The sequence below is a fragment of the Heptranchias perlo genome, chromosome 18 (assembly GCF_035084215.1).
Source record: "Heptranchias perlo isolate sHepPer1 chromosome 18, sHepPer1.hap1, whole genome shotgun sequence".
Taxonomy (NCBI): domain Eukaryota; kingdom Metazoa; phylum Chordata; class Chondrichthyes; order Hexanchiformes; family Hexanchidae; genus Heptranchias; species Heptranchias perlo.
The window spans coordinates 2,582,983-2,609,038 of NC_090342.1; the positions used below are offsets into that span (position 1 = coordinate 2,582,983).

Here is a 26,056-nt window from a genome sequence, read left to right on the forward strand (position 1 = left end):
TGTACCCTGTAAGCACAGGCCCAGAGAACCCTTGGAAATCCCAGGGAGTGGAGACCATGATGCCTCCCTTTCTCCTGATCATTGCTCTCAGCGAATGGGTATTTCCCAGGGACAATGTTTTGGCCCAACTATTTCCTCTTGCTTGGGGATACACCTTGGGACATTTTACTATGTTAAAGGCGCTATATAAATGCAAGCTGCTGTTGTTGCCTCGTAAGGCCCATTTGGCCGCCAAATTCAAAATGACGGCCACCCCTTCGCCGCTGGCACGTGCGGATGACCGGCCCGCCCCGCCCCGCCAAACGAAAGTCGAAATCGACCCCCAAGGAACAGCGTGAATCGGGCGCACGAACGTCAACGCCCGATTCTCCGATGCGCTCTCCCGTGAGCCTGGCTCCACGGTGGAAGCTTTGTCACGCAAAACATCCCCCGCCTGCATCTATTTATTTAATTATTTAGTATTAGGTTAGAACAAGGACCGGGAGGCAGGAGCTCAATGTTGCACAGAGTAATTGGAAGAACATCAAATGGTTTGTTTACACGTAACTGCGGCAGATCAAAGACTTCTCTTCAACAATTAATTTACATTTATTAAAGATAACCTGATCCGAACGTGCTTTTACAGCCTCTTTCAGATCAAGTATTAGAAATACGTAGAGCACAATAGTAACCAACACAAGCAACCAAGGGCTGCATCTCCTCGGTGTGCAACATTAAAGTTCTTTTACTAAACTGTCACTGGTCTGGGAGGAAATTTTAGTCGAAGGACGTATCATTAACTTTCCAGCAGAGGAAAACAGTAGGAATTGTGGAGTAAAATTTCCAATGCACTGCTCCTACTATCCGTTAAAAAAGAAAAAAAAGCAAGTTTTGAATTTATATAGAGCCTTTCATGACCTCAGGATGTCCCAATATGCTTTACAGCCAATGAAGTATTTTTGAAGTGCAGTCACTGTTGTGATGTAGGAAACGCAGCAGCCAATTTGTGCACAGCAAGATCCCACAAACAGCAATGTGATAATGACCAGATCATCTGTTTTAGTGATGTAGGTTGAGGGATAAATATTGGCCCAGGACACTGGGGAGAACTCCCCCTGTTCTTCTTCAAATAGTGGCCAACCTGAAAGGGCAGACGGGGCCTCGGTTTAATGACTCAGCTGAAAGACGGCACCTCCGACAGTGCAGCACTCCCTCAGTACTGCACTGGAAGTGTCAGCCTGGATTTTGTGCTTAAGTCTCTGGAGTGGGGACTTGAACCCATGACCTAGTGACTCAGAGGCGAGAGTGTGCGACCCACTGAGACACATCCATTGACTTTAATAGATGGAAAATCTCAGGCTCAGGATTGTGCAATTTTTACCCCACAATCCTCGATGTTCTTGCACAAATGCTTAACGTGCTCGGCCCAAGTTCCTCTCTGTGTTATTTTAACACAGGCACGAGGGGCACGAGTGTGTTAAGGATTTGTGCGACATCAGCACCGACCGCATACTCGGCCCTCGGTCCTGCTCCCTTCCCTTTCTGTCCGATCTCAACCGGACAACTGGAGTTCTTCATCAAAGAATCAATCCTGATTGATCTCAACCGAAAGCAGCAGAGGCATCTCCCTTGTGAATTCAGTCAATCTTTTTACTTCAGGTCAGTCCAGAGTTTGATCGTTAAATGTACGTACGTTACAGGCTCAAACATAATGAAGAGCAGTGGACACGGCTAAGAGGACCGTGGCACCTCGACTGTATTCGGATCACATTCCAGCATGGTACGGATCCACTCGTCTCTCATTGCCCCTTCGATAAATTCCTGCTGGCTGATGACCGCTGAAAAGTTAAAGCCCGTCACCATCACTCAATCCGTCCCAACATTCAGAGAAATATACAAATAAACGTCAGACATGCTCCACGATAAAAACTGTGCCTTTGATATGTACAACTCTGTATCCAAACTGAATGGACACAAAGGGGTATGAATTCACCCCGGGCCAGTATCTCATCACCACCTGTTACAGGACCTGCCTAACATCCAGGCCCATTGATCGAGTAAATAAGGACAATCTGTTTCCAGTGGCAGGAGGGTCGGTCACCAGAGGACACAGGTCTAAGGTCATTGGCAGAAGAACCAGAGGGGAGAGGAGGAGAAATTTTTTTACTCAGCGAGTTGTTACGATCCGGAACGCACTGCCTGAAAAGGGCGGTGGAAGCAGATTTAAACTTTCAAAAGGGAATTGGATAAATACTTGAATGGGAAAAATTTACAGGGCTACGGGGAAAGAACAGAGGGAGTGGGACTAATTGGATAGCTCTTTCAAAGAGCCGGCACAGGCATGACGGGCCGAATGGCCTCCTTCTGTGCTGTCTGATTCAATGATTCGATGGAACTCAGTATCGGGCAGAATGTAAAACAGGCAAACTGAGTGATTGGATATTATTCAGGTAACAACGGGTCACTTTAGACCAAAAGGTCGGTCGTTGGCAACAAGGCAAATAAGAAGGGAAGGTGCAGGGAGCCCTATCACTGGGATTGTCAGTGCTTTTTTTTACTTTACATTGGCGCTTGACAAACGCAGCAACACGCTGGTCAGAACATCAGAATTAAATCTTCAAGTTATTGCTTTCAGAAAATAGTGTGAGCGAAGCAATGTTTGTAGAAAGCTTCCCTCAACCTGTAATTCCACCGTGAATGATCCAATCAAGTCTCCAACTGCCGAGAGTCGAGATAATTCATCATTAGTAAAGTCTGCAAATCGATGCGTCGCAATTTTAATTTACACCTTCGCTGGGAGAGTAACAAGGTTAAAAGTAATTGGCAGAGGTCTACTGTCAGCTTTTCATACATCTTTTTAAGGCAGTAGAAATCTGGAACTCTCTCCCCCAAAAACCTGTTGAGGTTGGGGGTCAATTGAAAATTTCAAAGCTGAGTTTGATAGATTTCTGTTAGGCAACGGTATTAAGGGTTAGGGAACCAAGGGGGTAAATGGAGTTAAGATACAGATCATCCATAATCACGTTGAATGGCAGAACAGACTCGAGGGGCTGAATGGCCTCTTCCTGTTCCTATGTTCCTTTGTTCACTCACCATTTCTGTCTTTGTCCAGTCGTACAAACATTCTGTTGGTGCATTCTTCTGCAGTTTGGGGATCAACTTTAGTGAGTGAAGCAGCCAAACTCATCTTATATATAGTCTGTATAGAGAGAAAACTATTTTATAAAAGTGAATTAAAAACACTATGGATTCATACGGCATTGAATAAACTTATATGAAACATTATTTTTTTAAGTTTTCTTGAGCCCCAGATTTTGGCTCCATTATTATAACCAAAGTCTGCGCTAACGTAGGTCAAGATTCTAATGCTATTCTTAAATGTTGTCAGTTTGGCTCAGTTGGTAGCACTCTTGCTCCTGTGGGTTCAAGCCTCAGTCCAGGACCATTGGAGTTGGAGTGCTCTGGAGGGCCTTTAGGCCTTAATTGCAAGGGGGTTGGAATACAAGAGTAATGAGGTCTTGCTGCAATTGTACAGGGCTTTGATGAGACCTCACCTGGAGTAATGTGTACAGTTTTGGTCTCCTTATCTAAGGAAAGATATACTTGCCTTAGAGGCGGTACAAGGAAGGTTCACTAGATTGATTCCTGGGATGAGAGGGTTGTCCCATGAGGAAACATTGACTAGATTGGGCCAATACTCTCTGGAGTTTAGAAGAATGAGAGGTGATCTCATTGAAACATATAAGATTCCAAGAGGGCTTGACAGGGTAGATGCTGAGAGATTGTTTCCCCTGGCTGGAGAGTCTAGAACTAGGGAGCATAGTCTCAGGATAAGGGGTCAGATATTTAGGACTGAGATAAGGAGGAATTTCTTCACTCAGAGGGTTGTGAATATTTGGAATTCTCTACCCCAGAGGGCTGTGGATGCTGAGTCGTTGAATATATTCAAGACTGAGATCGATAGATTTTTGGACTGTAGATGAATCAAGGGATATGGGGATCGGGTGTGAAAGTGGAGTTGAGGTCAAAGATCAGCCATGATCTTATTGAATGGCGGAGCAGGCTCAGGGGGCCGTATGGCCTACTCTTATTTCTTATGTTCTGATGAGACATTAAACCAAGGCTCCGTTTGCCTGCTGAGGTGGATGCTGAAAGATCTTCTGAGACGATGGTCATTTTAACCGAACCCACCTGGTGAGAAACTGATGCGATCGGTTGCCTGTTTTAAAACCTTGCCCGATTTTACTTTAAATTGACTTAAATCGCTCCACCATTGGCGGCCGTGCTTTCAGCTGCCCGGGCCCTAAGCTCTGGAATTCCCTCCCTAAACCTCTCCGCCTCTCAACCTCTCTCTCCTGCTTTAAGACGCTCCTTAAAACCTACCTCTTTAACCAAGCTTTTAGTCACCTGTCCTAATATCTCCTTATGTGGCTCGGTGTCAAATTTTGTTTGATAATCGCTCCAGTGAAGCGCCTTGGGACGTTTTCACTACGTTAAAGGCGCTATATAAATGCAAGTTGCTGTTGTTGTTCAATGCAGGGTATGGAGGGCGGAATGTAAAACGGACGGCTGATCCAATCCCGTCGGTTTCCCGTCGGGCGGGTTAGGATAAAATTACCCCGTATGTAAAGAAGAAAAGAGAATTGTCCCAGCCGACCTTCTTAATGGAGGAAAATCAGCTGTCGGACATTCAGACCCTCCTGATACTCTCTGAGCCCAGTGATCCAGTGAGCCCGTGCACAGACCCAGCAATATCCTCTGAGCCCAGTGATCCAGTGAGCCCGTGCACAGACCCAGCAATATCCTCTGAGCCCAGTGATCCAGTGAGCCCGTGCACAGACCCAGCAATATCCTCTGAGCCCAGTGATCCAGTGAGCCCGTGCACAGACCCAGCAATATCCTCTGAGCCCAGTGATCCAGTGAGCCCGTGCACAGACCCAGCAATATCCTCTGAGCCCAGTGATCCAGTGTGCCTGTGCACAGACCCAGCAATATCCTCTGAGCCCAGTGGTCCAGTGTGCCTGTGCACAGACCCAGCAATATCCTCTGTTAAAGGACATCAGTGAACCAGTTGGGTTTTTACTACAATCCGACTGTCTCATGGTCACTTTCACTGAGACCAACATTTTATTTCCAGAATGTTTTTGAAATTGAGTTCAAATTCTCAAACTGCCCAGGGTGGGGTTTGAACTCGCGTTCTCTGGATGATTGGTACAAAGGAAAGAACTTCCATTCCTATAGGGCCTTTCACAACCTCAGGATGTCCCAAAATGCTTTGACAGCCATTGAGTACCTTTCAAGTGTAGTCACTGTTGTAATGTAGGGAAACGGGGCAGCCAATCTGCGCACAGCAAGATCCCACAAACGGCAATGACCAGATAATCTGCTTTAGGTATATCGACTTGTCCTGCCACCTTCAAAGATTTGTGGTACATGCATCCCCAGGTCTCTCTGCTCCTGCACCCCCTTTGAAATGGTACCATTTAGTTTATATTGCCTCTCCTCATTTTTCCTTCCAAAATGCACCACTTCACACTTCTCTGCGTTAAATGTCACCTGCCACGTGTCTGCCCGTTTCACCGGTCTGTCTCTGTCCTCCTGAAGTCTAAGGGCAGGATTTTCCGACCCTCCCCAGTTACTTGGTAAAACTGGGGGTGGACTTGGGAAGGAATAGATTGAGAATCTGGTCCTCCTGCATCCCTGCCTGCGTTAACATCCCTCTGATTTCCCAATGGATGAGACAGGTTCCATTCAGTGCGTTCGCCCGTACGTGGATGGCCGTGTTGTAATTATTTTCATGCCATGAAAATATTTCATTCGGTGCATTTTCATTTGCGCCACAACAACGCCTGTCGCAAGGGATGCCTGTTCGCCCCGGGCAAACAACGTTGCCATGGCAGCAGCGGAGGGGGAGTTATAACTTAAAGCTCCCAGGGAGTTTGATTGGTCAGACTTCAGTGTGATGTTTGACCAGGTAACTTTTGTTCCGATCTTCCAGCAGCAACACTGAGAGTAACTGCAACACTCTGCCACCAATCTCTTCCCCCATTCCCAGGGGGAGGTCCCCCCCGTCGGAGCCTGGTGAGCTCGCTACATCACCGAGTCGGGAAAATCGACCGGGGTCAGAGGCGCAGACGTGCAGAAGTCCTGCCGTGTCGAAAATATGCCTCCGTTCATCAAAAGCAGAATTACGGGGTCGGCACGACTAGTCGTCAGTGTTCGGTTTCCACCCTGCACTGACCTGAAACTTGCATCTTGTAAATCCAGAATTCAGCCCAACCTGATTGTGGAGTGAACTAAATGATCTCTCTTGGGGGGGGGGTTCTCCACATCCTAAAGTGTCTGATTTTCCAACCAATAATTTAAATGGGCAGTGAATCAGGGCCACTCCTCACTGGGAGCACTCGATCCGTCAGTCAGCTCTCCTGCATTCCACTTATAAACTAAAGTCACGGCTTCACCCCAAACAACACCAACAGATTGCATTTATATAGGGTCTTTAACGTAGTAAATCATCACAGGAGCGATTATCAGACAAAATTTGGCACTGAGCCACATAAGGAGATTAGAACAGGTGACCAAAAGCTTGGCCAATGAGATAGGTTTTAATCAGCGTCTTAAAGGAGGAGAGAGAGAGTTGGAGAGGTTTAGGGAGGGAATTCCAGAGCTCGGGGCCGAGGCAGCCGAAGGCACGGCCGCCAATGGTGGAGCGATGGAAATCGGGGATACGCAAGAGGCCAGAATTGGAGCAGTGCAGAGATCTCGGAGGGTTGTAGGGCTGGAGGAGGTTACAGAGATAGGGAGGGGCGAGGCCATGGAGGGATTTGAAAACAAAGATGAGAATTTTAAATATAGAGTCATAGAGTTATACAGCACGGATAGAGGCCCTTCGGCCCATCGTGTCCGCGCCGGCCATCAAGCCCTGTCTACTCTAATCCCATATTCCAGCATTTGGTTCGTAGCCTTGTATGCTATGGCATTTCAAGTGCTCATCCAAATGCTTCTTGAATGTTGTGAGGGTTCCTGCCTCCACAACCCTCTCAGGCAGTGAGTTCCAGACTCCAACCACCCTCTGGGTGAAAAAGTTCTCTCAAATCCCCTCTAAACCTCCCGCCTTTTACCTTGAATCTATGCCCCCTTGTTATAGAACCCTCAACGAAGGGAAAAAGCTCCTTAGTATCCATCCTATCTATGCCCCTCATAATTTTGTACACTATTGGGGGTGACATTGATCTTGGGCAGTAGAACAAAACAGGCATTGGCAAAGTGGCCGCCCGATTTACACCCCCCCTGATTTTTACACCCCTGATTTACACCCCCGATTTACATTGTGCCCGATTTACACCCCTGATTTACACCCCTGATTTACACTGTGCCCGATTTACACCCCCCGATTTACACCCCTGATTTACACTGTGCCCGATTTACACCCCCCGATTTACACCCCTGATTTACACTGTGCCCGATTTACACCCCTGATTTACACTGTGCCCGATTTACACCCCTGATTTACACTGTGCCCGATTTACACCCCTGATTTACACTGTGCCCGATTTACACCCCTGATTTACACTGTGCCTGATTTACACCCCTGATTTACACTGTGCCCGATTTACACCCCTGATTTACACCCCCGATTTACACTGTGCCCGATTTACACCCCTGATTTACACCCCTGATTTACACTGTGCCCGATTTACACCCCTGATTTACACTGTGCCTGATTTACACCCCCGATTTACACTGTGCCCGATTTACACCCCTGATTTACACCCGCCCGATTTACACCCTGCCTGACTTAATTTTCCATCGACTGCCGATTTGGTTTCCAGCCCAACACTTCCCCCCTCCGCCCCGTTAACTTTTGAGTAGCAAGATCGAGGAACCAAAGCCAACCTGCATAATCTCCAGCATTTCCGAGCGGCTAATCGCTCCATCCTTATCCTTGTCGTATAATTTAAATGACCACCTCAGTTTTTCCTCCGGAGTGCCCTGTATCAGCAGGCTGACAGCGGTCACATACTCCTGGTAATCGACCGCTCCGTCCTCCAAACACAAACACAATGCACCTGCTCTTAGTCCCGTCACAAACTTTCTAACAACACAGATTTAAAGAAAAAAGAACTTGGCAGTAATATAACACCCTCCAAATCCCAAAGAGCTTCACAGCCAATGAAATACTTTTTGAACTGCAGTCACTTGTTGTAATGTAGGGAAATTCAGCAGCCAATTTGCGCACAGCAAGATCCCACAAACAGTAATGAGTTAAATGACCAGATAATCTGTTATTGGTGTTGTTAACTGAGGGATCACTGGGAGAACTCACTGCTCTACAGTTGTCAGGAGGTGAGTGGGCAGAATCACAGCCTCAGTGGTAGATCTATCCCTCCGAGTTCCATTAATGAGTTAGCGGGCTGGTCAATCATCAACCCGGAGCTTTGGAGTACTGTGGATCTTCCCAGGTCAAGGGTCAGATTCCCAAGTCAGCCATAGAGCGTTGACTTGGTTCTAAGCTTCCATCGCTAGGTGTATCATCTCGGCCAAAAAAAGAGACAACACTTACCTCCCCTGAAGGAAGACGGTCACTAGTTGGTCATTAAATGGCGGACAAATATGAATTTGAGCCCTCGCTAGCTGGGCAGCAAGTACCAGAAACCCCTCATGATTGCCAACTCACCATAAAATAGGCATCACCACCATCCCTCTGACCACAGCATGGACACACCCCATAACCCCACCGAACGGTGATTCCATCACTTGGAGATGTGGAGTTTCAGAAGCTGCTTGCCGCTCTGCACCCCAATAATGACCAGCACCGAGCCCGGGATATTTGAGGTCATGCCAGAAGGCATTTGATAAGGTCCCACATAAGAGACTGTTAGCTAAGATAGAAGCCCATGGAATCGAGGGAAAAGTACGGACTTGGTTAGGAAGTTGGCTGAGCGAAAGGCGACAGAGAGTAGGGATAATGGGTAGGTACTCACATTGGCAGGATGTGACTAGTGGAGTCCCACAGGGAACTGTCTTGGGGCCTTAATTGTTCACAATATTTATTAACGACTTAGATGAAGGCATAGAAAGTCTCCTATCTAAGTTTGCCGATGACACAAAGATTGGTGGCATTGTAAGCAGTGTAGATGAAAACATAAAATTACAAAGGGATATTGATAGATTAGGTGAATGGGCAAAACTGTGGCAAATGGAATTCAATGTAGACAAATGTGAGGTCATCCACTTTGGATCAAAAAAGGATAGAACGGGGTACTTTCTAAATGGTAAAAAGTTAAAAACAGTGGATGTCCAAAGGGACTTAGGGGTTCAGGTACATAGATCATTGAAGTGTCATGAACAGGTGCAGAAAATAATCAAGAAGGCTATACAAAACCCTGGTTAGACCGCACCTGGAGTAATGTGAGCAGCTGGAGTAATGTGAGCAGTTCTGGGCACCGCACCTTCGGAAGGACATATTGGCCTTGGAGGGAGTGCAGCGTAGGTTTACTGGAATGATACCCGGACTTCAAGGGTTAAGTTACGAGGAGAGATTACACAAATTGGGGTTGTATTCTCTGGAGTTTAGAAGGTTAAGGGGTGATCTGATCGAAGTTTATAAGATATTAAGGGGAACGGATAGGGTGGATAGAGAGAAACTATTTCCGCTGGTTGGGGATTCTAGGAGTAGGGGGCACAGTCTAAAAATTAGAGCCAGACCTTTCAGGAGTGAGATTAGAAAACATTTCTACACACAAAGGGTGGTAGAAGTTTGGAACTCTCTTCCGCAAACGGCAATTGATACTAGCTCAATTGCTAAATTTAAATCTGCGATAGATAGCTTTTTGGCAACCAAAGGTATTAAGGGATATGGGCCAAAGGCAGGTATATGGAGTTAGATCACAGATCAGCCATGATCTTATCAAATGGCGGAACAGGCACGAGGGGCTGAATGGCCTACTCCTGTTCCTATGTTCCTATGCTTGCATACCCGGTCTCGTCCTCCAACAGCAGGCGTCCCAAGCCTCAGGGATTCCTCATCAACCTATGTGATGGGCATAGGCTTTCCGTGTGGTGGAAGGAGCTGGAGAGGGCAGCTTTCATTGTGCCAGATGCCTTGATATCTGAGTCCAAAACTGCATACTGGGTTTACTCATCACCATCTCCCTCGTCCAGGTCCTGATATGAGAGGCTGTGGCATGAGGCTGGAGGCCTCCTGGGCTGGACCTCTCTCTCTCTGTAGCCACTTTTGATTTTTGTCACAAATCCACCTCCTGAGCTGCAGGATCAGCAACAACAACTTGCATTTATATAGCGGTATTTCACATAGTAAAATGTCCCAAGGCGCTTCACAGGAGTGTAATCAGACTAAATTTGAGCCACATCAGGAGATATTAGGACAGGTGATCAAAAGCTTGGACAAAGAGGTAGGTTTTAAGGAGCGACTTAAAGGAGGAGAGTGAGATAGAGAGGCGGAGAGGTTTAGGGAGGGAATTCCAGAGCTTAGGGCCCAGGCAGCTGAAGGCACGGCCGCCAATGAAAATCGGGGATGTGCAAGAGGCCAGATTTGGAGGAGAGCAGAGACCTCAGAGGGTTGTAGGGCTGGAGGAGGTTACAGTGATAGGGAGAGGCGAGGCCATGGAGGGATTTGAAAACAAGGATGAGAATTTTAAAATCGAGACGTTGCCGGACCGGGATCCAATGTAGGTCAGCGAGCACAAGGAGCCTGTCCATTGGCTCTGAGCCATGAAGGGGATCTACTTGGACACAACTCTTCTACAACACAAGCTTTAACCTCCATTGGAACTTGAAGAGGGTCTCTTTACCCAGAGAGTGGTGAGAATGTGGAGCTCGTTACCACAAGGAGCAGTTGAGGTGAATAGCGTAGATACATTTAAGGGGAAGCTGGATAAACACAAGAGGGAGAAAGGAATAGAAGGATATGCTGATAGGGTGAAATGAAGTAAGGAGGGAGGAGGCTCGTGTGGAGTATAAACACCGGCATAGACCAGTTGGGCCGAATGGCCTGTTTCTGTGCTGTAAAATTCTAGATAATTCTATGTAAAAGAAAGAAGGAAAAAGACCAAAATGTTTCTTTGCCACTTCCCAGCACGGTCCCAGAAGAGGGTGCAGATAATTGGGCATCCACCAGGGCTGGTGCTGTTCCCAAGTAAACACTTTAAGTGCTTCTACTAAATGCCTCCGTCTGAATTTTTATTGCAGGCATTAAGTCAATTAAAATAAATGGCGTTAAAAAGCACCCAAAGGGGATTTAGTGCAAGTGTGTTAAAGGCTCACTTTGGAATCATGGCACTTAAAACAGATATCCCAGGGGAATGAAGCAACAAGCTAGAAATTATTGATGCTGATGTTAGTGTGTGGATGTTAGTGTGTTGCAGCAATGTTCCTCAGTCTGTTATTTTAATCCAGGTGTGAACTATTTACTTTAAATGGGTTCGTGACTCTTCTAAAATAGCAAGTTTAAAGAAGACGGTACAAACACATTGAACATTCGTCCACTGATAATTAATAGTCGTTTCGAGGCTAATGTAAGACAGGATCCCAATCGAGAGAGTGAAAACTGGTTTGGAAATGCAGGAAAAGTTGGGAGAGACAACGTGGGGGGTGGGGGAAGGGATGGTCAAACTGAGTGGAATCATCTTATGGGGATGGGCTGGTGTGAGATGAGGCCAGTATGAGGTATGATGAAAGCACACCGGCAGGAATAAAAGCCTCACGTCAAGGTGATAATAAATAATCTTAAATTAGGAATAATTCAGTGTGGGTCTGGTCTAAGTGCAAAATAATAACAAGGACCACTTGCATTTATACAGCGCCTTTAACATAGGAAAACGTCCCAAGGTGCTTCACAGGAGCATAATCACATAAACATTGTCGACAAGCCACGTAAGGCGATACTAGGACAGGTGGGTAGGGTTTAAGGAGTGTCTTAAAGGAGGAGAGAGGTGGAGAGGTTTAAGGAGGGAATTCCAGAGTTTAGGGTCTAGATACGGTCGCCAATGGTGGGGCAAAGGAAGTGGGAGATGTACAAGAGGCAAGAATTGGAGGATCGCAGAGACCTTGGGGGGTTGTAGGGCTGGAGGAGGTTACAGAGATAGGGAGGGGTGAGGCTATGGAGGGATTTGAACATGAGGATGAGAATTTTAAAATCGAGGCGTTGCCGGACCGGGAGCCAATGTAGGTCAGCGAGCACAGGGGGTGATAGGTCAACGGGACTTGGTGCGAGTTAGCAGAGTTTTGGATGAGCTCAATGTTATGGAGGGTGGAAGATGGGAGGCCGGCCAGGAGAGCGTTGGAATAGTCGAGTCTGGAGGTAACACAAGCTTGGATGAGGGTTTCAGCAGCGGATGGACTGAGGCAGGGCTGGAGACAGGCGATATCACGGAGAAGATAGTCTCATAATGGTAAGTATCCCATTGAAAAAGCTTGTGTTGTGTTAAACTCTTTACAATATCAACATGACACATTATGCACAGCCGAGCATGATCAGCAAAAGGTTTGAAACAGAAACAGAGGAGAAAGAATAGAGCTGTTGAAGTTCGTTTGATTTACCCTGTTATCATCCAGAGTCCTGAAGATCTGTTCAGCATATTCAGAAGAGCCAGGACCCACAGTCCCATCGCAAAAGTGGCGCCTGAACTCATGAAGGGCGATCACCCCACTGGGGCATTCCTTGATGAACTTTCTGCAATGAAACAACACTTTTCAGTTAAAAATCGCTCCACCTTGCATTGTTCAGCTGTGGCTCGGTGGGTAACACTCACCTTCTGAAAACAGACAATTGTGGGTTTGAGATCCACTCCAGAAACTTGAGCACAAAATCCAGGCTGACACTCCCAGTGCAGTACTGAGGGAGTGCTGCACTGTCGGAGGGTCAGTACTGAGGGAGTGCTGCACTGTCGGAGGGTCAGTACTGAGGGAGCGCTGCACTGTCGGAGGGTCAGTACTGAGGGAGCGCTGCACTGTCGGAGGGTCAGTACTGAGGGAGCGCTGCACTGTCGGAGGGTCAGTACTGAGGGAGCGCTGCACTGTCGGAGGGTCAGTACTGAGGGAGCGCTGCACTGTCGGAGGGTCAGTACTGAGGGAGCGCTGCACTGTCGGAGGGTCAGTACTGAGGGAACGCTGCACTGTCGGAGGGTCAGTACTGAGGGAGCGCTGCACTGTCGGAGGGTCAGTACTGAGGGAGCGCTGCACTGTCGGAGGGTCAGTACTGAGGGAGCGCTGCACTGTCGGAGGGTCAGTACTGAGGGAGCGCTGCACTGTCGGAGGGTCAGTACTGAGGGAGCGCTGCACTGTCGGAGGGTCAGTACGGAGGGAGTGCCGCACTGTCGGAGGGTCAGTACTGAGGGAGCGCTGCACTGTCGGAGGGTCAGTACTGAGGGAGTGCTGCACTGTCCGAGGGTCAGTACTGAGGGAGCGCTGCACTGTCGGAGGGTCAGTACTGAGGGAGCGCTGCACTGTCGGAGGGTCAGTACTGAGGGAGTGCTGCACTGTTGGAGGGTCAGTACTGAGGGAGTGCTGCACTGTCGGAGGGTCAGTACTGAGGGAGTGCTGCATTGTCAAAGGTGCTGTCTTTTGGATGAGATGTTAAACCGAGGTTCCGTCTGCCCTCTCACGTGGATGTAAAAGATTCCATGCAATATTTCAAAGAAGAGCAGGGGAGTTATTCCCAGTTTCCTGGGCCAATATTTATCCCTCAACCAACATCACAAAAACAGACTATCTGCTCATTATCACATTGCTGTCTGCGGGATCTTGCTGTGTGCAAATTGGCTGCTGTGTTTCTGACATTACAACAGTGACTACACTTCAAAAGCACTTCATTGACTGCAAGGCACTTTGGGATGCCCTGAGGCCATGAAAGGTGCTATATAAATGCAAATCTTTCTTTTCACGTATCAGAGTGCAAATTAATCAGTCACTGAAGGTGTGTAAGATCATGAACACTAAGTCTTGAAGCCCATCATCACCATCGTGTTGTGAGACAGTAGATACTGTAATCAGTACGTGGATTTACTCAAAAAACTGCAACAACAAAAACTGCAGCTGGCAATCAATAACCGGAACAGAAACACTCAGCTGGTCAGGCAGCCCGTGTCGGGGGAACAGATAAGTTAATACTTCAAATGACCTGAAATGTTAATTCATTTTTTTCTGTCCACAGATCTGTCCGAGTATCACTCTGTTTCCAGCATTTGCTGCTGCTGTTTGAACACTTTGCTAATTTGGAGTTACCCTGGAGTTTAAGAAAATAAAGACTTTTTTAAAATGATCAATTCTGAGCAAATACTGTGGTCACGTGATGAGGCACTGCAGCACCGAGAGACTGTAATCATGTTAAACGGAAGCAATTATTCATACAGAATTTGTCCTTATTATAGCTTCTTATTTTTCTATTTCCTGTATGTTCCAGCTATAAGTCCTCTAATTTCCTGCTAATTACTAAAATCAACAGCAAAACCACTTTGCACTAAACGCAATCTCACACTTGCCCCAATATATCGATTGGGATTCTGCTCTGGTGAATCACCTAGAAAATAGCTGCACCGTACAGAAGTACAGTTTGCTAATGGAGTCCTGAGAAAGATTACCTGTACCAGAAAAACACCTTTGACCACAAGGCGATCAGCAAGTGGTCCGCACGTAACGTCCTCGAGACCCTGCGGGAAAAGGAGATGGTGGATCCTGTCGGTTGGTTCCCCGAGCAGACTGTCAATGTCATTTGGCAGAACGCCTCATCGCCAGAGCTTTCAAACAAGCACCAAGACCTAGCTTGGCTGGTGGTGAGAAGGGCCCTGCCCGTCAGATCCTTCAAGCACTCCCGGACTCTCAGCGCCACCGCGCGCTGTCCCCGAGGAGGCTGCGGTGGAGACGAGACCGTCACCCATCTCCTTCTGGAATGTGCCTTTGCAAAGAAGGTCTGGAGAGAGATGCAGTGGTATCTGTCCAGGTTCGTCCCGAGAAGTTCCGTAACACAGGATTCTGTGCTCTACGGGCTGTTCCCGGGGACGCACGCTGAGACGGACATCAGCTGCTGCTGGAAGACCATCAACTCGGTGAAAGACGCCCTTTGGTTTGCCCGAAACTTGCTGGTCTTCCAGCACAAGGAGCTGTCCTCGACCGAGTGTTGCAGACTGGCACATTCCAAGGTCCAGGACTACGTGCTGAGGGACGCACTGAGGATGGGTGCGGCCCCCGCAAAGGCTCTGTGGGGAAAGGCAACCGTTTAGAGCCTTCCCGCCATTGTATACCGAGGGGCTGCAATCAGGGAAAAACCCCCTCGGGCAGAATGTAAAATTCTAACTGATGTAATGTAACTGTAATGAATCTGTAATGAACCTGTAAAGAATCTGTAAGGTACCTGTTATCAAAAATGTGTATTGAGTGTATTGCAAAGAGGCACCTAGAGTGTCATGAACTGTAATTATGTGCAATGTGTTCATTGAACTGTACTTGATGTAACCTGCAAATTGTATAATCTGTATTGTGTATATTTGGAATGTGATATGAGAACTGTATTGTATGAACTGCTGCAAATTTTATGAATAAAGTATATTTTTTGGAAAAAAAAGATTACCTGTACCATACGTGGAGTTCCATAACATAGGTCTCCTTTCTCCTTGGAGGGAGTACTGCAGTCTGGCCCATGCTTTATATGGAACTATAGCTCAAATTACAATTTCACCCGTGATGTGCCTTTTCTTTATATAAACAAGGGACGATTAACTGGAATGTGGCTGGTGCACTTCGGCAATTAACTTTAAAGAACATAATCTGCTACGAGCTTCACAAATACGATTACTTTATAATTAATGGGGTTTAATTAACAAACTGACTCTTATTATTTTGTTTGCAAGATGCAGCTGTCACTGGCAAGGCTGGCATTTATTTTGCCCATCACTTGTTGAGCTGAGAAGGCGATGGGGGGCCTTTTCCTTAAACTGCTCTTAAGCCAGAGGGTATTGAAAGTCAACCACTTTCTGGGACTGGAGTCACGTGTAGGCCCAGACCGGGTAAGGACGGCAGGCTCCCTTCCCTGAAGGACATCAGTGAACCAGTTGGGTTTTTAACAACAACCCATGACTTTGATAATCATTTTTCCAATGCAAGTACATAAATTACCAGATTTATTGGAAGGGATTTGAACTCATAGGAACATAGGAACAGCAATAGGCCATTCGGCCCCTCGAGTCTGTTCCACCGTTCTTTTTTTAATTCGTTCACGGGATGTGGGCGTCGCTGGCAAGGCCGGCATTTATTGCCCATCCCTAATTGCCCTCGAGAAGGTGGTGGTGAGCCGCCTTCTTGAACCGCTGCAGTCCGTGTGGTGACGGTTCTCCCACAGTGCTGTTAGGAAAGGAGTTCCAGGATTTTGACCCAGCGACAATGAAGGAACGGCGATATATTTCCAAGTCGGGATGGTGTGTGACTTGGAGGGGAACGTGCAGGTGGTGTTGTTCCCATGCGCCTGCTGCTCTTGTCCTTCTAGGTGGTAGAGGTCGCGGGTTTGGGAGGTGCTGTCGAAGAAGCCTTGGCGAGTTGCTGCAGTGCATCCTGTGGATGGTACACACTGCAGCCACAGTGCGCCGGTGGTGAAGGGAGTGAATGTTTAGGGTGGTGGATGGGGTGCCAATCAAGCGGGCTGCTTTATCTTGGATGGAGTCGAGCTTCTTGAGTGTTGTTGGAGCTGCACTCATCCAGGCAAGTGGAGAGTATTCCATCACACTCCTGACTTGTGCCTTGTAGATGGTGGAAAGGCTTTGGGGAGTCAGGAGGTGAGTCACTCGTCGCATAATACCCAGCCTCTGACCTGCTCTCGTAGCCACAGTATTTATATGGCTGGTCCAGTTAAGTTTCTGGTCAATGGTGACCCCCAGGATGTTGATGGTGGGGGATTCGGCGATGGTAATGCCATTGAATGTCAAGGGGAGGTGGTTAGACTCTCTCTTGTTGGAGATGGTCATTGCCTGACACTTATCTGGCGCGAATGTTACTTGCCACTTATGAGCCCAAGTCTGGATGTTGTCCAGGTCTTGCTGCATGCAGGCTCGGACTGCTTCGTTATTTGAGGGGTTGCGAATGGAACTGAACACTGTGCAATCATCAGCAAACATCCCCATTTCTGACCTTATGATGGAGGGAAGGTCATTGATGAAGCAGCTGAAGATGGTTGGGCCTAGGACACTGCCCTGAGGAACTCCTGCAGCAATGCCCTGGGGCTGAGATGATTGGCCTCCAACAACCACTACCATCTTCCTTTGTGCTAGGTATGACTCCAGCCACTGGAGAGTTTTCCCCCTGATTCCCATTGACTTCAATTTTACTAGGGCTCCTTGGTGCCACACTCGGTCAAATGCTGCCTTGATGTCAAGGGCAGTCACTCTCACCTCACCTCTGGAATTCCGCTCTTTTGTCCATGTTTGGACCAAGGCTGTAATGAGGTCTGGAGCCGAGTGATCCTGGCGGAACACAAACTGAGCATCGGTGAGCAGGTTATTGGTGAGTAAGTGCCGCTTGATAGCACTGTCGACGACACCTTCCATCACTTTGCTGATGATTGAGAGGAGACTGATGGGGCGGTAATTGGCCGGATTGGATTTGTCCTGCTTTTTATGGACAGGACATACCTGGGCAATTTTCCACATTGTCGGGTAGATGCCAGTGTTGTAGCTGTACTGGAACAGCTTGGCTAGAGGCGCAGCTAGTTCTGGAGCACAAGTCTTCAGCACTACAGCTGGGATGTTGTCGGGGCCCATAGCCTTTGCTGTATCCAGTGCACTCAGCCGTTTCTTGATATCATGTGGAGTGAATCGAATTGGCCGAAGACTGGCTTCCGTGATGGTGGGGATATCGGGAGGAGGCTGAGATGGATCATCCACTCGGCACTTCTGGCTGAAGATGGTTGCAAACGCTTCAGCCTTGTCTTTTGCACTCACGTGCTGGACTCCGCCATCATTGAGAATGGGGATGTTTGCAGAGCCTCCTCCTCCCGTTAGTTGTTTAATTGTCCACCACCATTCACAACTGGATGTGGCAGGACTCCAGAGCTTTGATCTGATCCGTTGGTTGTGGAATCGCTTAGCTCTGTCTATAGCATGTTGCTTCCGCTATTTAGCATGCATGTAGTCCTGAGTTGTAGCTTCACCAGGTTGGCACCTCATTTTTAGGTACGCCTGGTGCTGCTCCTGGCATGCTCTTCTACACTCCCCATTGAACCAGGATTGATCCCCTGGCTTGTTGGTAATGGTAGAGTGAGGAATATGCCGGGCCATGAGGTTACAGATTGTGCTGGAATACAATTCTGCTGCTGCTGATGGCCCACAGCACCTCATGGATGCCCAGTTTTGAGCTGCTAGATCTGTTCTGAATCTATCCCATTTAGCACGGTGGTAGTGCCACACAACACGTTGGATGGTGTCCTCAGTGCGAAGACGGGACTTCATCTCCACGAGGACTGTGCGGTGGTCACTCCTACCAATACTGTCATGGACAGATGCATTTGCGACAGGTAGATTGATGAGGACGAGGTCAAGTAAGTTTTTCCCTCGTGTTGGTTCGCTCACCACCTGCCGCAGGCCCAGTCTAGCAGTTATGTCCTTCAGGACTCGGCCAGCTCGGTCAGTAGTGGTGCTACCGAGCCACTCTTGGTGATGGACATTGAAGTCCCCCACCCTGAGTACATTTTGTGCCCTTGCTACCCTCAGTGCTTCCTCCAAGTGATGCTCAACATGGAGGAGGACTGATTCATCAGCTGAGGGAGGACGGTAGGTGGTAATCAGCAGGAGGTTTCCTTGCCCATGTTTGACCTGATGCCATGAGATTTCATGGGGTCCAGAGTCAATGTTGAGGACTCCCAGGACCACTCCCTCCTGACTGTATATCACTGTACCGCCACCTCTGGTGGGTCTGTCCTGCCGGTGGGACAGGACATACCCAGGGATGGTGATGGAAGAGTCTGGGACGTTGGCTGAAAGATATGATTCTGTGAGTATGGCTATGTCAGGCTGTTGCTTGACTAGTCTGTGGGACAGCTCTCCCAATTTTGGCACAAGTCCCCAGATGTTAGTAAGGAGGACCTTGCAGGGTCGACTGGGCTTGGTGTTTTGCCGTTGTCGTGTCCGGTGCCTAGTGGTCCGATGCCGGGTGGTCCGTCCGGTTTTATTCTTATTATGACTTTTCGTAGCGAGATTTCGATGAGATCATGGATGATCTGTATCCTAATTCCATCCACCCACCTTGGCTCCATATCCCTTAATACCCTTGGTTAGCAAAAATCTATCGATCTCAGATTTAAAATTACCAATTGAGCTAGCATCTACTGCTTTTTGTGGGAGAGAGTTCCACATTTCTACCAGTGTTTCCTAACGTCTCTCCTGAATGGCCTGGCTCTGATTTTAAGGTTGTGTCCCCTTGTCCTAGACTCCCCCACCATCGGAAAAATTTTCTTCATCTACCCTATCAATTCCTTTCAAAATCCTATAAACATCAATCAAATCTCCTCTTAACCTTCTGTATTCCAGGGAATACAAGCCTAGTTTATGAAATCTCTCCTCATAATCTAACCCTTGGAGCCCTGGTAATATTCTGGTGAATCTCCGCTGCACTCCTTCCAAGGCCAATATATCCTTTCCAAGGAGCGGTGCCCAGAACTGTACACACTGTTCCAGATGTGGTCTAACCAGGGCGAGAACCCCAGCGTTGGTGATTCCAGTGGTTTCGCAGGATTGTGCTCCTCCAGCGCTAACCTCACCAGAGTTTACAGAGTCAGTGGGAGGTCACCTAATTGACATGGGACAGGCGTGTGCAAGGCCTGTCCAGTGGCGACCACAAACTTTACGCCCACCGCCCTTGGAGAGGGAGGGGTTTCCCAAGACCATCGCTCCAACCCTGCCCAAGGGGTCCAATCCTGAAAATATATATATATCATTTAGTGAATCGTCATCTTTGGAGGTGCCAGGCACCTTCCCCGGCCTGGGCCATTCCGGTGATAACCTCACCGGCCCTTCAAGATGCCGGTACACCTCAACCCACTGGGAAAACTGGCCGCCACCGATGTGCCAGGTCCCGACTGAGCCAATAGAGCAACAACTCCTGGGGTAGTGAGTCCCCAACCCATGGCTCTGCCTTCTTGCCATCACTAGCCTTAGCAACATAGGAATTGCCGGACGAGAAAAGACCAAGGGCCATCTAGTTCACCTTCTACCATCCTGGTAGTCACATGATGCAACGATAATGGAGTTGTTGACTAATCAGAGCAATCAATCTCCCACCAATTAGTCTCCAACAGACCCAGACATGAGGTGAGGAAAACCCCCAGTGGGGGAGAGCTTTGGGAACCACAGGTCCAAAGTCACCTGTTCCTCCCGAGCCTGTTACACTCACCACACGTCATGTCTCAAATTACTCATATACTGGATCCCAAAATGTTATTTTGGAAGAGGTGAATGGAGATTCATCAGGAAGTGCGGAGACCTGGTACAACCATCTCTGTGCCATTTTCCAAGGTGTTTTAAGGAGGAGTTTGAGCCTCAGAAAGTATTATTACCAGGAGATTGAGGAGAGCAGTGCTTTGGCACATTGGAGCAAGTTCAGCACACATCAGGAATTCAACAAATTTAATGGACAGCAAATCGCGGGGGGACAGGAAATGGAACCCCGGACATTCACGCCCAAATTCCTGATATCCCCTCTCCTCACACAACACCCTGTCTGCACTAAATTGGAAAAGATTTTCTCTGCCGACCTTTCACCCCAGGATGTGTATTTGAATCCTACAATCCCGGTGTGCGCTGGAATAATGCTCTGGATTATTTAAGGGAGAATGAGATCGTTATCTCAGGCAGTGGACGACTGAAGTGGGTGCTGGTTCTTGGGACTGGCCACGTAAAGTCAGGAGTTGTTTTCAGTCCTGACCTTTCCTGCATTCCCGTGTCACCTCACAGAGTCGAGAAAAACAGGAACTCTGAGAAAATAATCAGATAAAGGAACCGTGCAATTTTGGAAATTGAAAAGAGAAAGCCCGCATTTGATCAGATATTCAATGAGCTGACAGTCAGCTTATAGGATCAGACCAAGGTGATGCAGGAGGACATAAGTGTGTAGTCAGCTTAATTCAGATTTAATAGGGTATGGTGATTGAATTGACCACTTAACAGTGAGACTGAACCAGGTTTAAAAAAAACTCAAGTGAGCATGTGTAACAAGACCAAGCACATAACAAGATGGGAAACCTGCCCTATAAAATTATACAGTGTTGATTTTACAAATTCATTCCCCCAGCATGGAGTTCCGCACATCAGGAGGACATTGGGAATGCAGGTGAAGAGGTTTGTGGGCCCAGCAAAACTTTTCCGTCTATTATTGAACATAAAATTGTGTGGGGATTCAGATCTCTGTGTCAGAATTCCCACTAAGGTGCTCCAGTACACAAAGCTCCAGTACACAAAGCTCCATTCTGGGAGGCTCAGTCGGTAGCATTCTCGCCTCTGAGTCAAAGGTTGTTGGTTCAAGTCTCACTCCACGAGACTTGAGCACACATCCAGGCTAACACTCCCAGTGCAGTACTGAGGGAGTGCAGCACTGTTGGAGGTGCCGTCTTTTGGATGAGACGTTAAACCATAGCCCCGTCTGCCCCTTCAGGTGGACGTAAAAGATCCCTTGACATTATTCAAAGAAGAGCTGGGGAGTTCTCCCCGGTGTCCTAGACAATATTTATCCCTCAAACAATACTGCTAAAAAACAGATTACCTGGTCATTATCACATTGCTGTTTGTGGGATCTCGCTGTGCGCAAATTGGCTGCCTCGTTTCCTACATTACAACAGTGACTACACTTCAAAAAGTACTTCATTGGCTGTAAAGCACTTTGGGACATCCTGAGGTCGAGAAAGGTGCTAAATAAATGCAAATCTCTTAAACCCCAATGGTTTTTATTTACAAAAATAATCTTCCAATATTCTCAGTTTGTCAGTGACACTGAATTTTTCTCTCATCCAGAAACTCACTGGAACAACTCTCTGCGCGATTTACGGTTTCTCTCCACCTCATTGATTATCGGTTATTTGACTGACTATCCCTTCACAAGCTCTCCTGTTCCCGTAACTTTGCGCACCTACTCAATTTTGTAACTTGCCCGTGCCGTGTAAGTCTAACTATATACATTCTGAGAATGAACATTCAGCTAACTTTTTAGCTGTTTTGCAAGTATGTGAAAGAATACAAAGGCCTCTCATTCACAGGATACTTTGTAATTTCCCCTAACTGGCCTCTTCCCGTTTTTCTGGAAACCCTTTAATATTTAATCTTGGCGTATTCGTCCTTCAGCAAAACTGATTAAAGGAGCTTGTTCCGTCAATTGTTAAATTCAGAAAAAAAGGATGTGATTACTATCAAATCAGATCTGTATGTTTCTATTGCTAAAGGGATCAAGGGATATGGGGAAAAAACGGGAACATGGGTACTGCGTTAGACGATCAGCCGTGATCATTTTGAGTGGCGGAGCAGGCCCGAAGGGCCGAATGGCCTACTCTTGCTCCTATTTTCTATGTTTTTCTATGTAAAGGATGCTGTTACACAGTTAATGTCTTCCCTTATCCTTAACCCTAACCCTAATGCTTTATGCCATCCTGTGACTACTCCTTTCAATAATCTTTCAGTAGTTTCAAAAAATGCACAACTCTCATTGAATCTCAGAATCGCACAGCCATTCAGCCCATCGTGCCTGTGCCGGCTCTTTGAGCGAGCTATCCAATCAGTCCCACTGCCTCTGCTCTTTCCCCATAGCCCGGCAAATTTTCCTTTTCAAGTATTTATCCAATTCCCTTTTGAAACTTATTATTGAATCTGCTTCCACTATTCTTTCATGCATTCCAGATCATAACAACTTGCTGCATGAAATAGTTTCTCCTCATCTTCCCCTCTGGTTCTTTTGCCAATCTGTATCCTTTGGTCACCGACCCTCCTGCCACTGAAAACAGTTTCTCCTTATTTACTCTGTTAGAACCGTTCACGATTTTGAACACCTCTATCAAATCTCCTCTTAACCTTCTCTGCTCTAAGGAGAACAATCCCAGCTTCTCCAGTCTCTCCACATGTCTGAAGTCCCTCATCCCTGGAACCATTCTAGTAAATCTCCTCTGCACCCTCTCCAAGACCTTGACATCCTTCCTAAAGTGTGGTGTCCAGAATTAGACACAATACTCCAGCTGCGGTCTAACCAATTTTATAAAAATTTAGCATAACTTCCTTGCGTTTGTACTCTACGTCTCTATTAATAAAGCCCAAGATCCCATATGCTTTTTCAACAGCCTTCTCAACTTGTCCTGCCACCTTCAAAGATTTGTGTATGCGAACTCCCAGGTCTCTCTGTTCCTGCACCCCCTTTAAAATTGTACCATTTAGTTTATATTGCCTCTCCTCATTCTTCCTACCAAAACGCATCACTTCACACTTCTCTGCATTAAATTTCATCTGCCATGTGTCTGCTCATTTCACCAGTCTGTCTCTGTCCTCCTGAAGTCTGTTACTATCCTCCACATTGTTTACTACATTTCTGAGTTTTGTGTCACCTGCAAACTTTGAAATTATACCCACTATACCCAAATCCAGGTAATTCTCTGAAAGAGCTACCAATTAGTCCCACTGCCCCCTGCTCTTTCCCCATTGCCCTGCAAATTTTTCCTTTTTAAGTATTTGTCCAATTCCCTTTTGAAGGTTATTATTGAATCTGCTCCCACCACTGTTTCAGGCAGCGCATTCCAGATCATCACAACTCGCTGCGTAAAAATAATTCTTCTCATCTCCCCCTCTCTTGGCTTTTTGCCAATTACCTTAAATCCGTGTCCTCTGGTTACCGACCCTCCTGCCAATGGAAACAGTTTCTCCTTATTTATTCTGTCAAAACCCCTCATAAATTTGAACACTCCAAACTTTGTGTCATCTGCAAACTTTGAAATTTTACCCTTTATACCCAAGTCCAGGTCATTAATATATATCAAGAAGCATTGGTCCTAATACCGACTCCTGGGGGACACCACTGTATACTTACCTCTAGTCTGAAAAACAACCGTTCACCACTACTCTCTGCTTTCTGTCTCACAGGCAGAAATAACTCTGAGGTCATGAAAGGTGCTATATAAGAACATAAGAACTTAAGAAATAGGAGCAGGAGTAGACCATACGGCCCCTCGAGCCTGCCTCACAATTCGTTAAGAACATGGCTGACCTTCGACCTCAACTCCATTTCCTGCTCAATCCCCATATACCTTGATTCCCTTAGTGTCCAAATGTCTATCGATCGCAGTTTTGAATATACTCAATGACTCAGCATCCACAGGCCTCTAGGGTAGAGAATTCCAAAGATTCACAACCTTCTGAGTGAAGAAATGTTTCCTCATCTCGGTCCTAAATGGCCAATCCCTTATCTTGAGACTATGCCCCCTAGTTCTAGACTCTCCAGCCAGGGGAAACAGACTCTCAGCATCTACCCCGTCAAACCCTCCATGAATTTTATACGTTTCAATGAGGTCACCTCTCATTGGTCTAAACTCAAGAGAATGTAGGCCCATTCTACTCAATCTCTCCTCATAGGACAACCCTCTCACCTCAGGAATCAATCTAGTGAACCTTCGTTGCACCCCCTCTAAGGTAAGCATATCCTTCCTTAGATAAGGAGACCAAAACTGTACGCAGTACTCCAGGTCAGGTCTCACCAAAGCCCTGTACAATTGTAGTAAGGCTTCCTTACTCTTGTACTCCAACCCCTTTGCAATAAAGGCTAACATACCATTTGCCTTCCTAATTGCTTGCTGTACCTGCATGCTAACTTTCTGTGATTCATGTGCAAGGACACCCAAATCCCTCTGACTACCAACATTTCTTAGTCTCTCACCTTTTAAAATTTTCTATTCTTCCTACCAAAGTGGATAATTTCAAATTTCCCCACATTATACTCCATCTGCCACCTTCTCGCCCACTCACTTAACCTGTCTATATCTCTGTGTCCTCCTCACAGCTTACTTTCCCATCTAGCTTTGTACCATCAGCAAACTTGACCAATTGAAAATTTCAAAACGGAGATTGATAGATTTTTGTTAGGTAAGGGTATTAAGGGTTGTGGAACCAAGGCGGGTAGATGGAGTTAAGACACAGATCAGCCATGATCTAATTGAATGGCGGAACAGGCTCGAGGGGCTGAATGGCCTCCTCCTGTTCCTATCTTCCTATGATTTATTTGCATGCACAGACTGTAACTGGAGATGATGGAGGGGGTGGATTTTCAACTGCCGGTCTCCTGTTTCTCTGAAACCCAGTTGCCCGCCTGATGCAATTTTCAGGCGGGCCCTTCAAATGCGCGCCCAGCACTCCCGCCCAAAACAGGCAGGTGGCTGGTTAAATATGCAAATATGAGACCAACGCTGGTTGTAGGACCCTGGTCGCAATTTTAATGCATGACTGTGCCGAGCATGCGCTGTGCATGGTAGCCTCGGTCGGACTGGGCGGCCTCATGACTGTGCCGAGCATGCGCTGTGCATGGTAGCCTCGGTCGGACTGGGCGGCCTCATGACTGTGCCGAGCATGCGCTGTGCATGGTAGCCTCGGTCGGACTGGGCGGCCTCATGACTGTGGTATTGGACGAGCAAAAAACTTACCCATTTTGGCAAACCAGCCACTGGGGTTCATTTCTAGAGGGATAGAATTGAAAATCAGAGACGTTCTGCTAAACTTGCATAGAACTTTGGTTAGACCGCACTTGGAGTATTGTGCACAGTTCTGGTCTCCATATTATAAAAAAGATATAGAAGCATTAGAGAAAGTGCAAAAAAAAATTCACCAGGGTGATTCCAGAACTGAGAGGTTATACCTATCAGGAAAGGCTGAACAGGCTGGGGCTCCTTTCTCTTGAAAAGAGAAGGCTGAGGGGTGACCTGATAGAGTTCTTTAAGATAATGAGAGGGTTTGATAGGGTAGACGAAGAGAAAATGTTTCCACTTGTGGGGGAGAACCAGAACCAGGGGTCATAAATATGAGAGAGTCACTAATAAATCCAAGAGGGAATTCAGGAGAAACAT

General features: G+C 47.1%; 1 protein-coding gene across 1 annotated transcript; it reads right to left on the bottom strand.

Moving 5' to 3' along the window:
* Positions 1–1,221: 1,221 nt before the first annotated feature.
* Positions 1,222–15,636, bottom strand: si:ch211-245j22.3 (uncharacterized protein LOC563798 homolog). The gene is made up of 5 exons (XM_068000013.1): positions 15,566–15,636; positions 12,541–12,673; positions 7,876–8,025; positions 3,073–3,178; positions 1,222–1,817 (listed from the first exon to the last, which is right to left on the bottom strand). Exons 1-5 carry the CDS (start codon positions 15,634–15,636, stop codon positions 1,711–1,713), a joined length of 567 nt encoding a protein of 188 aa, XP_067856114.1. The 3' UTR covers positions 1,222–1,710.
* Between the last annotated feature and the right edge of the window lie 10,420 nt (positions 15,637–26,056).